Source organism: Gastrolobium bilobum, unplaced genomic scaffold, assembly GCF_033153095.1.
Source record: "Gastrolobium bilobum isolate Gb01-03AN ecotype WA unplaced genomic scaffold, APGP_CSIRO_Gbil_v1 utg34292, whole genome shotgun sequence".
Classification (NCBI taxonomy): domain Eukaryota; kingdom Viridiplantae; phylum Streptophyta; class Magnoliopsida; order Fabales; family Fabaceae; genus Gastrolobium; species Gastrolobium bilobum.
In genome coordinates this window covers 1-13,977 of record NW_026898624.1, presented here as the reverse complement: position 1 = coordinate 13,977, position 13,977 = coordinate 1, and the positions used below count along the sequence as shown (strand labels likewise).

The 13,977-nt window shown below is 37.6% G+C and overlaps 1 protein-coding gene across 1 annotated transcript; it reads left to right on the top strand.

Annotated features, from left to right (window-relative positions):
- Positions 1-353: 353 nt before the first annotated feature.
- Positions 354-10,526, top strand: LOC133317756 (uncharacterized; the record flags this gene model as incomplete). The annotated part of the gene is made up of 4 exons (XM_061519636.1): positions 354-1,307; positions 7,284-7,383; positions 9,521-9,574; positions 10,403-10,526. Coding segments are annotated over exons 1-4 (607 nt in total), but the record flags the coding sequence as incomplete, so codon positions are not given.
- Positions 10,527-13,977: the final 3,451 nt, after the last annotated feature.

Here is a 13,977-nt window from a genome sequence, read left to right as displayed (position 1 = left end):
TTTTTTTTTTTATCTTTTTACAGTGGCCCATTGAATTTTCTTTGCAAGAAGTTATGAATTTTTCTTGTAACAAGACATAAATAAACTCCATCTTAAAAAGAGAAAATATTTTTTTTATATTGTATAAGAATTATTTTTTCCGACCCTTTAATTTTTGTGCATTATTTTTTCTTATTTTTTTTTAATAAATGTGAAGTTATACAAAATATGTGCATAACATGAATTTTTTTTTCTTTTGTTCCGAGAAAATTAAAACCCTATTAAAACCCTATTGGTTGGAGCTCTAACCCATCAAATTCTCTTTCTCTCTAATCTCTATACCCTCTCTAGAGAGAGAAAACCAGTATCTCTTGGCTGTTGCAACGTAATCAAGAAAGTAAAGCAGCAAATGACAAATGGGTAGTGGCACTGCCACTGCAGCCACAACAACATTCAACAGTGTGTTGTCAGAGACACACACAAAAATAAACACAAACACACACTCTGAGAAAGGTGCCACCGCCACCAAGTATGCCTCACTCTAAAAGTTGCTAACTTTGTTACCAAAAAGGTTACTCTCTCTCTCTCTCTCTTCATAAACATCGTTTTGGGTTTTACCAGTTTAAGCTTGAGACTTGCCTGCTGCTTGGTCTAACCAATTCTGGGATAAAGTTTGGATTTTTGTTTTTGATTGTGGGGTTTTCTCTTCTTTGCTGAATCTGTGATGCTTTTGGGGTTTGTGTATTGTTGTTGAACTGGCCAAGATTCCATTTCTCACCAATTCTATCCTTCCATTTCTGGGATACAGTTCCTTCTGTGTGTATTGCGGATCTAATTCCTACTGGGTTTTCATTTTCTCCAAGGAAGTATTTTGGTATTGGATGTATACCCAGAATCACTGAATTGGTGTAGACTTTGTATTTTGGGAAAAATGCTTGTTGCTTCAGTGCCAAATTAAAGGCACAGTTTCTTTTGGATACATACAAGTAGGGAAAAGGGATGGCAGCAGAGTCAAACACTGGTTTTCACTATGAGGATATGAATTCTGCTTTGAACTGGCATGCAGTATCATTTCAGTCTGGTGCTATTAGTAGCCTGCATGAGATGGCTCCAATGGGTAATTATGTTGGGTTGAATAATAATATCTCAGGGATGATGTATTCTGGAAATTCAAGCATCATTAACAATAAACCTGTCATAAGTCAAGCTGGCAATATATCTGGTTCTTCTCTCCTTCTTGATTCAGACCCTGGGCTGAAGCATGATGCAGGGATGGCTGTTGAGTGGGGTGTTGATGAACAGTACAAATTGGAGGAGGGTCTTGTCAGGTAAGTAGTTTATTGTTACTTGTTGTTGTTGTTGTTGTTGTTGTTGTTATTATTATTATTATTGATTTTGGCATCTTTGTGCTACATTGGTGCATCCTACATTGTAAGTTGTTTGATGTTTAGTACTTCTACTTCTTCAGAAAAATAATTTATTATTAGCTTGATCATGTATTTTACATAGGAAGTATTATTGTTCTATAGAATTTTCTTTTTGACAAAGAAGGAAAGTTTATTAGATAGAAAGGTGGAAAAGTAGAGCTAGGGTAAGACAAGAAATCGTATACAAAAGAAAACGCTAGATACAACTAGGAGTGTGAAAAAACTCAAGAATGCATGACATGAGCATTTCCATATCCAGAGAGATCGTGCATCCCTGCTTCTCTTATATATATATATATATAAAACAACTTTATATACCTGCAATGTATACTCTATTTTGTTTCTAGTTTGATCCTTAATGTAGAGAATGCTTCAAATACAATAAGTTTACTCTTGAAAATTCATTGAGTCATAGCTCATCTGTCATGTGACCAAAGGATATCATGGGCTTACCATTTAGATTTCAAATCTCCGAATAATGGTTAGAATATATGAAAAATTCCCATAATTTTATGATTACATCTTAAAATAATTTAGAGTTAGATGATCTCTTAGGATTGGTTTCCATATTTCCTTATATTTTATCATTTGTTTTCTTATTTTAGGAGTCTCCTATTAGTATAAATAAGGATTGGTTCTTTACTTTTTGAATCACATCATAACACATAATATTTAGTCTTTATTCTCTTTATACTTCCCTCCTCTATACCTAAATTACTATGGGAGTGGATCCTTTCAGGTCACATAACTTCATGTGAGACGATCTATGCCGTTTATAGAAAAATCAACGGTGATTTATCTATCCTTACGCTTTCTCTCTAATTTTCTTAACCATTGATTTGTCTATGGATAATTGAGATCGTCTCGCATGTCATATGACATGAGAGAATCCATTTCCAAATCACTTAATTTCAATGTGATATTAGAGTGGTATCATCCTCCATAACCTGTCCCATCACTATTTCTTTGTCGAATTCCCTAAAATCCAGATCTCTACATTAACTTTTTTCAACATTCTGGCCGCTGTTCACAGCTTCTCCATCCACCTTCGCCGTTGTCCGTTGTCATCTCTTTGCCATGTTGTCTTTCCATCAACCGTTTCTCAATTGTCTGCTACTTCCCATTGTTGTGTTGTCATTCTGGCAGCAATGCAGCTTCTTTTGGCTGTTGTGCCAGTTCGTCTTGCCTTGAAAATGTCTGTAAAGAATCAATTCTACCCAAAAGCTTAAGCTATTAGTTGATGTTACATTAATGGTTTTATATCTCTAACACGTACTTTCACACGAAAGCCTACTGGGCTTGAATGGTGGATAATGCACAAACTCACCTACCTATGCTGAGAAACTTCACAAGACTTAATTATTTATTATTAAATGGGGGTGGTGAGGATCGAACCCATGACACTGTAAAGAACCATTTCAACCCAAAAACTTATGCTGTTGGGTGAGGTTACATTAATAGTTTATACTATTCTTTAACACACCCCCTCATATGATAGCCCACTGGGCTTAAAGGGTGGATAGTGCACAGAACCACCTACCTGTGCTAAGAAACTCCATAAGACTTAATTATTTATTAATTAAATGGGGGGCAGTGAGGATTGAACCCGTGACACCAAGGTTCTGATACCATTAAAACGCTAATTCTACCGAAAAGCTTAAGTTGTTAAGTGAGGTTACATTAATTGTTTTATATATCTCTAACAATGTCCAATGACTTTTCTGGTCACCACGAACCTGGAGCGGCTCCTCCTATCTGGCCTATGCTCTCTGGACCCATTGCATTCCAGTTAGCTACACCCTTGCATGCACCACCTTTTTACACTGTGGATCATCTTCTCTGGTGACATCTGTGCCGCATGTGACGGCACTTGAAGCCTATTTTCCAGCCACTTGTGCTGGCCTCACCTTCTTTCTCTGGATCTGGTGTATCCTCCTTCACCCGTTGTCTGTTAGTGGTCGTCCAACCTTTTTCACTGTTGTCCAGGCCTTCTTATGTTCATTTGGCTCTCTTTTGCTGTTTATCCATGAATATCCACATCTTAGTCATCATTGTTTGCCATGTTTTTGCTCAATTCTTTGCTTTTTATGTTGTTGTCGTTGTTTCTTTTTCAACGACAACTCTTACCAATAGTGTTGTTGCCAGTTTCTCTTTTCCAATGCCAACATAGCATTGATGGGGAGAAATTTGGAAGATATGTCCTGATCTTGTCGTACTTGTACTTTAACATCCCAATGGCTAGTAAGGGCAGAGAGTGATCGCCAGTGTAAAATAGTTGAGGCACAAACAAAGAGTGGATTCTGCCAGGCTTATAGCTGGGGGGTACATGAATGAATCTAATCAGTACCCGAAAGAGAGGGATTCCAGAGACTGTGCAGGTATGAGACTCTAAAGTTGAGGATAACTTATAAGAATTAATTGGTACTATCTATACTAACAAGATGCATCTACTTTTCGGTAGCCCTTAACTTAAGAACTCCATAGTTAAGCGTGCTTAAATTGGAGCAATTCTGTGATGTGAGTGAGGACAAAGAACGCTGAAAAGTATCACATTAATTTGTAGGGATAGTCATTGATCTTGCAAGCGGTCGAGTGTTTCAAGTGGTATCAGAGTAGGGCTTTTCTCCCAGTACGATGTGGTTCGAGGAAGAATCAGGCGGAAGCTAGTGGGAATGTAACATCCCGAGGGTAGGGAGTGATCACCTGTGCAAAAGAGATGAGGAACAAACAAAGAATGGCTCCTGCCAGGCTTGCAGCTGGGGGGTACATGAATGAATCAAATCTACAACCGAAAGAGAGGGGTTCCAGAGACTGTGCAGATATGAGACTGTATAATCGAGCAAAACTTGTAAAGAACCACTTCAACCCAAAACCTTAAGGTGTTGGGTGAGGGCCTTTTTAATGATTTATATTATTCTCTAACACACCCCTTCACGCAAGAGCCCTTTGGGCTTGAAGTGTGGATTTTGCACAGGTCCAATTTTTGGTTTACCTTTGGTGCTTTTTATTTTAATTCCACTTTAAAATGGGGGGCGGAGAGGATCGAACTTGTGACCTTGTAGTCACTCAAGCTCTGATACCATGTAAAGAACCACTTCAACCCAAAACCTTAAGGTGTTGGGTGAGAGCCTTTTTAATGATTTATATTATTCTCTAACATAACTTATAAGCATTAATTGGTAATACCTATATCAAACCAACTCTTGGAACTTTCACTAGATTTGCATAATCATAATCCATTGATTCATATGAGTTCCAAGCTACCTTGCCTTACATCATGGACTCACATCAAGCCACACAAACTAAGATAACAAAATTAATGCTCTGAATCATTGTGTATATATCACATTAATTCCAAATTTTCCATCATGTAATAGTCAAACCACAATGTTCACACTTATACATTTGTTTAACTAACCTACACATAAGGAAAATCGATTAGACTCAGCATCCAAGATATCTAAATCAACTCAAGTCTCTATGCTATTAAGAATTCCACAATATTCACCTATGATAGCCTTCTATGTTAAAGGTTAATCATCACCCTCTAACAGTCATGTTATTTCACATGATTTCAATACTTATCCTAAGATCTTCTCTTAAGCATAATCTATCATCCATATGATACTTCATATCTAAGGAAATTTCAGAGTGTATCCCGATGTTTATCATGATTCTACAATCATCATACTAAACAATGAGCCGGCCAAACTCACACTCGGTATCTAGCAATGCATTATCATGTCAAATATTAGGAACCACTAAGCAATAACCTTTCTCAATCAACCACACTAAGTTTCTTCCCTATAAACTGCTCTGATACCATAAAATGTAATACCTCATTACTGGACCGGTTTGTTATCATCAAAGTGGTATTAAACACAACATATTTATTTAATAAACGCGGAAGTTTATCTTATTGATTCACAATTCGTCTTATATCAAAACGTGAATAAACTTTTTTTTTTTTGTATTCCACATTGAATACATCGATCTATGATCATTCCAATGTAATCACATTCATTATAGTCTCATCCAAGAGATTTAAATTAGGTCTATCCGCCTAACACCTCAATTCATTCTGGGATGGGTGACCTCCTTGGAACTCCCAGGAAGTGTGTGAGTGAGGACAAAGCATGCTGAAAAGTCTCGCATTAGTTTGTGGGGACAATCATTGATCTTGCAAGCGGTCAGGCGTTATAAGTGGTATTAGAGCAGGGCCTCTCTCCCAGTACGGTGTGGTTCGAGGATGAAACAGATGGAAACTGGTAGGCATGTAACATCCCAAGGGCTGGCAAAGGCAGTGAGTGATCACCAGTGCAAAAGAGACGAGGCATGGACAAAAAGCGGCTCCTGTCAGGCTTGCAGCTGAAGGTACATGAATAAATTGAATCAACACCCAAAAGAGAGGGATTCTAGAGATTGTGCAGGCATGAGACTGTAAAGTTGGGGATAGCTTATAAGAATTAATTGATAGTACCTATAGTAATAAGATGCATGAACTTTTCGGTAGCCCATAACTTAAAAACTCCATAGTTAAGCGTTCTTAACTTGGAGTAATTCTGGGATGGGTGATCTCCTAGGAAGTTTTCCTACGATGTGTGCGAGTGAGAACAAAGCACACTGAAAAGTCTAGCGTTAGCTTCTGGGGACAGTCATTGATCTTGCAAGTGGCTGGGCGTTGCATTTCCCAGATGCAGCTTGGCCCCATTGGACTTTGTCCCAGATGTAGTTTGGCCTTGTTGGACTTTTGGCCTTAACATTTGTCCTGGATACAATCTAGCCTTGTCAGCCTTTGTCCTAAGTGCAGTTGCCCAATCAAACTTTGTCATTGATATGCAATCTGGCCTTGTCTTTCTCTCGGTTGCAGTCTGTCCTTGGCAGTTTGGCCCTTTTACAGTGATGAACAAATTGACTCTGATTTATACCTGCTTCCCATTGTCGGTCATACCAAAAGGTGATTTCTCCTATATATCTCACTGATAAATCATGCCAATAGTTTTGGTTGATATGCACACTAAGCCCGATGTCAATTTTCGTTTTGGATCTCCTAAGTTTTCTTGTGGTTTTAAGGTTCCAAATTCTATTCTTGATGAACCTAGTGGAGAAGTTTTAGTTCTTGTTATGTTGTCATTCCAGAAATTTTCATCTCTGAGTTTTCATTTTAGCTATGTTTTGTGGAGCCCACATATATTATTTGATTATTTTTCCTTTTTAAAGGATTTATTTTTAACAATCTCAAAGCTTAGTAAACTTTAGCTTGAGAGGGAGTGTTAGAATATCTGATAAATATCCCATAACATTACTATTATATTTTAAAATAGAGTTGAGTATCTTAGATGATCTGTTAGAGTTGGTTTTCATATTTTCTTATATTTCATGATTTTTTCCCTCAATTTAGGAGTCTACTATTAGTATAAATAGGGATTAGTGCTTTGTCTTTTGTATCATATCTTAACACAGAATATTCATTCTTTATTTTCTCTAGGCTTCCTCCCTTAATACCTAAATCACTATAATTTCGACCATCATAATTTAAAAATCTTATCGGGGAATGAAACAAATTGTCTTGTCTAGCTTGTTGTTTGCCATCTATCTTGGAACTACATGCATACTTTTCCTTTTATAACGTCCTTTTCAATTCCTACCTCAAATGCTGCAAAGTCATTCCTTTTTAAATTTTATTTTCTTTTGTTTGAGTTTAGTTGGTCTTTTGCTTTACTCTTCATTTAGTATTGCTTAGATTTTAATGGCTATGCTAAGTTTGTGTCATACAGTACGTTTATATGCTTGTGTTGATATGTTTTCCTCTTTTTATAGTTTATATTGCATAACCCTAGTTTTCTTTCTTTTTCTCATTACTCTTTTATTGCCTAGATATGCTGATGAGCCAAGTATCATGAAGTATGTCAAAATTGCTGCTACATTGCGTGATAAAAATGTTCGCGATGTTGCTTTGAGGTGTAGGTGGATGACTGTAAGCTCTTTTTCTTTTAACAATGTCTCCAATCTTCATATTTTAATACTGACTATGAATGATACATATGCTGTGGACAAGCATCTATTATTTTATTAAACATATGCTCTTTGTAAGCCTAAGTTGTTTTCTACTTTATAATGTAGTTCTTATATTTTAGATAAACCTTGTAGTATAATGTTTGTGTTGCCTTTTCTTAGTAAAAGTAATGCCTAGGTACATCTAAATCTGGGCATTGGGTTTTACTTTCTTCCATTTAAACAAGGGAGGAGTGTGTTTATGTACATGTATATAACAAGATAGAAATAAGAATCTTTTAACCTAATTTTTCTGTAGTGAATTTTTTACACACAAAGTGTGGCACCTATTTCTAATTAGGTCCATTTTGAAAGTTATATCTGTTGCATTGTCTACTCGCTCTTGTGTGAGGGGGCGTGTTGAGATATATAGTCTCACATTGGTTATATGTGCAACTAATGTGGTCTTTATAAGGCTTTGGGCACTCTCACCCTTTGAGCTAGCTTTTGGGGTGGTGTATCCCAAGGTTCTTTACATGGTATTAGAGCCTCGCCGCCCCTCACTTTCTCTTGTGGCGTTTCTTAGCACAGGTAGGATGGGCCTGTTGCATTGTCCACTCTTCAAGCCCAATGGGCTCTCGTGTGAGGGGCGTGTTGAGATATATAGTCTCACATTGGTTGTATGTGCAACTAATGTGGAGTTTATAAGGTCTTGGACACTCCCACCTTTTGAGCTAGCTTTTGGGGTGGTGTATCCCAAGGTTTTTTACAAATGGAGTTTGACCTGTTGTGGCTTGTAGCATTGTTAGTAAAACTCCCTGTGATTTCTAACAGTTACTCATAACCAGCTCTAGAACTATAGAACTTGCAGTGGCTGGTTGCATTATGCAATTTGCTTTGAGATTTCCAAATTGCATGGCTATAGCGCACTCTGTCTGCATTATTTTTGCTACATCAGATCATTCACTATGTATTTATTGCCTTAAATCTATTTCTTTTTCCTCAATGCTTCTCACCTGAGGATATTAGCATCCTCTGACTTCTTTGGGAGCCTTTTGAAATTATATTATACTGAGTCTCTCTTCTCAGCCTTTCAAATCCTGAGTTCTTCCACTCTTTTTCTTTTCTGTCATATGACTTTTACAAGCCCACTGGTGCTTGGCATGTCATGGCGCTTGGCAGAGTCTATGGACTTGTATTCTGTGTTTATTATTTTTGGCTATATAATCTAGACCCTGTTGTGTAGTTTAGAAACGTAGATTTCACTAAATATCTCTTGTTGCTTCTTCCCTTAATAATGGCGTCTCTTTAATGTTATGCTTATTGCTAATTCTAGAGAGATGCCATTTATAATAAGCAGAGACAGGAAAACTTTGCTTCATTTGTTATGTTTTCAAGTTCCATGTAGTTTCCTTTCTTTTAGAAGTATGCCTTCTCTCCCTAGTTACACTTGTTAGAGAAATACAATATAAAAACCATTAATGTAGCATCACCTAATAACTTAAAATTTTAGGTTGAATTGACGCTTTACATGTTATCAAACTCTACGTGACCAAGTGATCCCGAGTTCGATCCTTATCGTCCCTCATTCTATTAATAAATAATTAAATATTATGGAGTTTTTTAGTATAGATAGGAGGGGCTATACATTTTCCACCTTTTAAGCATAACGGTTGTGTGAGGGGACGTGTCAAATAGATATAATATAAAACCATTGATGTGATCTTCAGTTAACAATTTAAGCTTTCGGATGAAATGGTTCGTTATAGTACTTTCCCACATTTGTGTATCTTAAATATTTTCTCTTTCTATAGAAACATATTATAGATGTCTGATATTTTATCCAAGATGAAAAAAGTAAAAAAGACCCTATGTAAAGGTTGTTTCTTAATTAAATAAACCAAATAATCTTCGTTGCCTGTTTTTTTCCATTTAAATTGAAAAATGTCATGTTATGGACAAACTTTGTTTTAATTAGAAGGATAGACTTTTATCCAGAAAAAAAAATGTTACGTGCTGTATGAACACAATGTATTACGCATAAAACTTGGGTACTTATTTAACCAGCACCTTAACATCTGTTTATTGGAACTGAAAATACTGTTTAAATGATTTTGCAGAGAAAGCGAAGGAAACCAGAAGAGCACATGGTAAAGAAGTTCAACAATAGGAAGGTATGTGAAATTCAGGAAGCTGGTGTACTTCTTATAATATAGTTTTTTTCAATAGTCTAGTCAATCTTGATAATCTTTTACTGAATGTCAACTTGATGTTTTAAGTAGGTTGCTGCAAATATATTTTGCCAATTTTCCTCTAATTGTGAAGAAAATGGATCCTCTCATGTTAAAATTTCACATGACCTGGTCATGTGAAATTTTTGTATCTATCTCTCTCTTCACATGTATTAAATAGTTGAGATCCAATTATCATTAATGAAGAAAGAAATAGACACAAAAATTTCACATGAGAGAATCCATTCTGAATTTTGAATGTCTACTTGAGTAATTTTTACGCATTGAAAAGACAATATTATGAGGTTGCTTGTTTGTTTCTAATCAAGATTGGGCATGTGGCAATAAGCTGAGTTTTTTATTTTTTATTTTGATAAAAGAGTCAATTGGAAGAGGAAAAAAAAAGTACAAGGTTCCTTCTTAAAGAACCAACATAGCCGCATAGGATATTTATGTGTTAATGCAATACGTGCAACTCCATCGAAGAAGTCTCTCTATAGAATCATAAGAAAACATTTACATCAAATGTGTCGTAGGTTTATATATTAATGCAATAAGAATTGAAGGATGCCAGTGATAACTTAGAAGTTATGTTAATAACAAAATATGCTTATGTTGCAAATCATTCCTGTCTATGATGTTGGTGATAACATGTTATGTCATTTGCAAAACATAAACAGGACTCCTGTTTTGATAATATTGAATCAATTAATTTCTTTAGGATCTAATGTTGATTGAAGAACCAGTATTCTAAAAGTCATGCTTCTTCAGGATAAGCCGGTGGAGTCATCATCAAAGCAATATTTGCAGTCAGCTCTAACACCAAGGCCAAGCATGGCCACATACTCTTGTATGTCAAACAATTTGGGCAAAAGTCATCGGATACTATATGATGGTTGGTGTATTAATTTCTTGTTTATAGTAGTTAAATGTAAAAGAATATGTTGTATATTGATCTGTGTCAGGGAGTTACAATATATAGAGACCCTAATGGGCTTAAGTGTAAGGCCCAAACCTAATCCAAACCTAATCCTAATACAGTCAGAATACAGTCAGACTATTTACGGATAAGACAGAATCCAATCATATCTAATCAAATCTAATCATATTATATCTAATATTCTAACACTCCCCCTCAAGCTGGTGCGTATATATTATGAGCACCAAGCTTGTTACAAATGTATTCAACCCGAGGACCTCTAAGAGCTTTAGTGAAAACATCTGCTAGTTGATTAGACGAGTTGACAAAAGCTGTCTTGATTTCTCCTGACTGAATCTTTTCCCGAATGAAGTGACAATCAATCTCTATATGTTTGGTCCTCTCATGAAAAACAGGATTAGAGGATATATGTAGCGCAGCTTGATTATCACAGATGAGTGTCATGGGTTGTTTCTGTTCACAAAGATGAAGCTCCTGAATCAACTGCTTTAACCAGATCAACTCACAGGTAGTATTTGCCATTGCACGATACTCAGCTTCTGCACTAGATCGGGAAACAACAGATTGTTTCTTGCTTTTCCATGAGATTAAGTTTCCTCCGAAGAAGACACAATAACCAGAAGTAGAGCGTCTGTCCGAGGGTGATCCTGCCCAATCGGCATCTGAGTAACCACAAATTTCTGTATTTCCCTGATCCGAATACAACAAACCTTTTCCTGGTGCTCCTTTGATGTATCGGAGGATCCTCACAGCAGCATCCCAATGTGAATCACATGGGGAATCAAGGAACTGACTGGCCGTACTGACAGCGAAAGAAATATCTGGCCTAGTCACAGTAAGATAATTGAGCTTCCCAATCAGCCTCCGATAACGTCCAGGATCAGATAACGGCTCCCCCTGTTTGGGCAATAACTTAACATTAGGATCCATTGGTGTATCAACTGTGTAGAAAATTAGAATTCAAACATGTTTCCGTTTTTATTTCCTATTAATTAGGATTGATTATGATTGATTAGGATTGATTATGATTGATTAGGATTAATTGTGATTGATTAGAATTGATTGTGATTAGGATTGTGATAGGATTGATTAGTCATCGCTTAGTCATTCTTAGCGATTCTTTCTGGTATGAAGTGCGGTCATCTCATCAAGCATCGCTTGGCGCCATCCTGGATGGGAAAGTGCTTCACCTGTGGTCTTAGGAATAGAAACAGAAGAAAGACTAGAAACAAAGGTGAAATGAGGAGCAGAAAGGCGATCATAGCTCAAGAAGGTATAAAGAGGATAAGGGTTACGAGTAGTACGTGTACCTTTTCTTTGAGCAATGGGAAGAGCCTCTGGTGAAGGATCCGGAGGGGAAGAATCAACTGCAGAGGGCAATGAGTCAGCAGGGGTCGAGTCGACTGGAGGTACTGTCTTACGACGCTGATAAGTGAGAAGTGGACGGTCCTTAGGTACTGGAGCAATAGGTGATGGCTTATCTGGAGTAGAAGCACCTGCATCTGGCAAAGACAAGTCAAGAAAAGGAACAGGAAGAACATGATCAACCTGTGACAATGGAGAGGGGATAGAATTAAAGGGTTGTTGATCAAAAAAGGTGACATCCGCGGAAACTAAGTAACGCTTGAGGTCAGGAGAGTAACAGCGATAACCCTTTTGAAGACGATAATAACCAAGAAAAATGCATTTAAAGGCTTTGGATGTTAACTTATCCTTACCAGGAGTGAGATCATGAACAAAACAGGTACAACCAAAAACATGTGGGGATAGAGGAAAGAGAGGAACATCTGGAAACAATAAGTTATGAGGAATATCATTATTAAGCACAGATGAAGGCATGCGGTTGATGAGAAAGAAAGAAGCAAGGACTGCATCAGCCCAGAAGTGAAGAGGAACATGCATGTGAATAAGAAGAGTTCTGGCAATCTCAATGAGATGTCTATTCTTACGTTCAGCTACTCCATTTTGTTGTGGAGTGTGAGGACAAGTGGTTTGGTGTAAAGTACCCTGTGTGGCTAAGAAGTGAGAAAAGTCAACAGAAACATACTCCTTAGCATTATCACTACGTAAAATACGAATAGAAGCACCAAATTGAGTATGAATTTCAGCAGAAAACTTTTGATAAATAGAAAACAACTCAGAGCGGTTTTTCATTAAATAAATCCAAGTACAACGGGAGAAATCATCAATAAAGGTGACAAAATACCGAAAACCTAAAATAGACACACTACGACTAGGACCCCAAACATCTGAATGAATAATGGAAAAAGGAGCATCAGCTCGTTTATTGACTCGATTAGCAAAGGAGGAGCGTATGTGCTTTCCTTGCTGACATGACTGACAATCTAAAGTTTGAAGACCGGATAAAAGAGGAACCATCTTCTGCAATTTCGCAAGACTAGGATGCCCGAGACGACTGTGGATGAGTTGTGGAGATTCTGTGAGAGAACAAGCAACTGAAGGACTCGGCACATCAAGGTAGAACAGACCCCGTGACTCACGGCCCACTCCAATCATCTTCCCCGTACCCGGGTCCTGCACAGAAACAGAATGGTTTGAGAATGTGACAATACAATTAAGAGAATTGATCAATTTACTAACCGATATTAAATTATAAGGGATGTGAGGAATGTAATAGACAGATGTCAAGGTCAATGAGGAGGTTGGACAGATTTGTCCAATCCCATGAACGGGGGCCTTAGTTCCATCAGCAAGAGTAAAAGAGGGTAAATTATTAGAATATGTAAGGGAAGAAAAGAGTTCCTTATTACCACAGAGGTGATCAGTAGCACCTGAGTCAAATATCCAAGGACCAAGTGATGCAGAATGAGAAACACAAGCAACAGGATTACCAGTTTCTGAAGCAGAGGCCTGAGATTGAGGAGAGGACTTCCTGAGAAGGGCCTGGAATGCTGCATATTCTTCAGAGGAGAGAGAGACTGAACCATTTGAAGCAGTATCCGATTGAGCTACATTAGCAGCAAAAGAAGGTCGCATGTGAGGATACTTGGTGTAGCAGCGTTCCTCATAATGACCAAGTTGCTGATAGTAATGACAACGAGGTCGCTGACCACGTCCGACTGGACCTCCTGGGCCTCCTGGGCTACGTCCTCCTGGGCCTCCTGGGCCTCTACCACGACCACGTCCGCCTCCAATATGCCCGCGAAAATCAGTACGGGAAACTAGAGCAGTAGAATCAACAGCAGAAGACGATGCAGGAGCAGATTTCTTATTCAAATTCAGAAGACGCTGATACGTCATGGATAGATCAGGCTCCCCACTAGTCAAGATAGTATCACGAACATTATCATATTCTTCGGGAAGGCCAGAAAGTGTGGCAACCATAAAGAGACGTTCCACCTGTTTCCGATATGCAGTAGCATCAGTAGGGTAAGGCAGCATATCC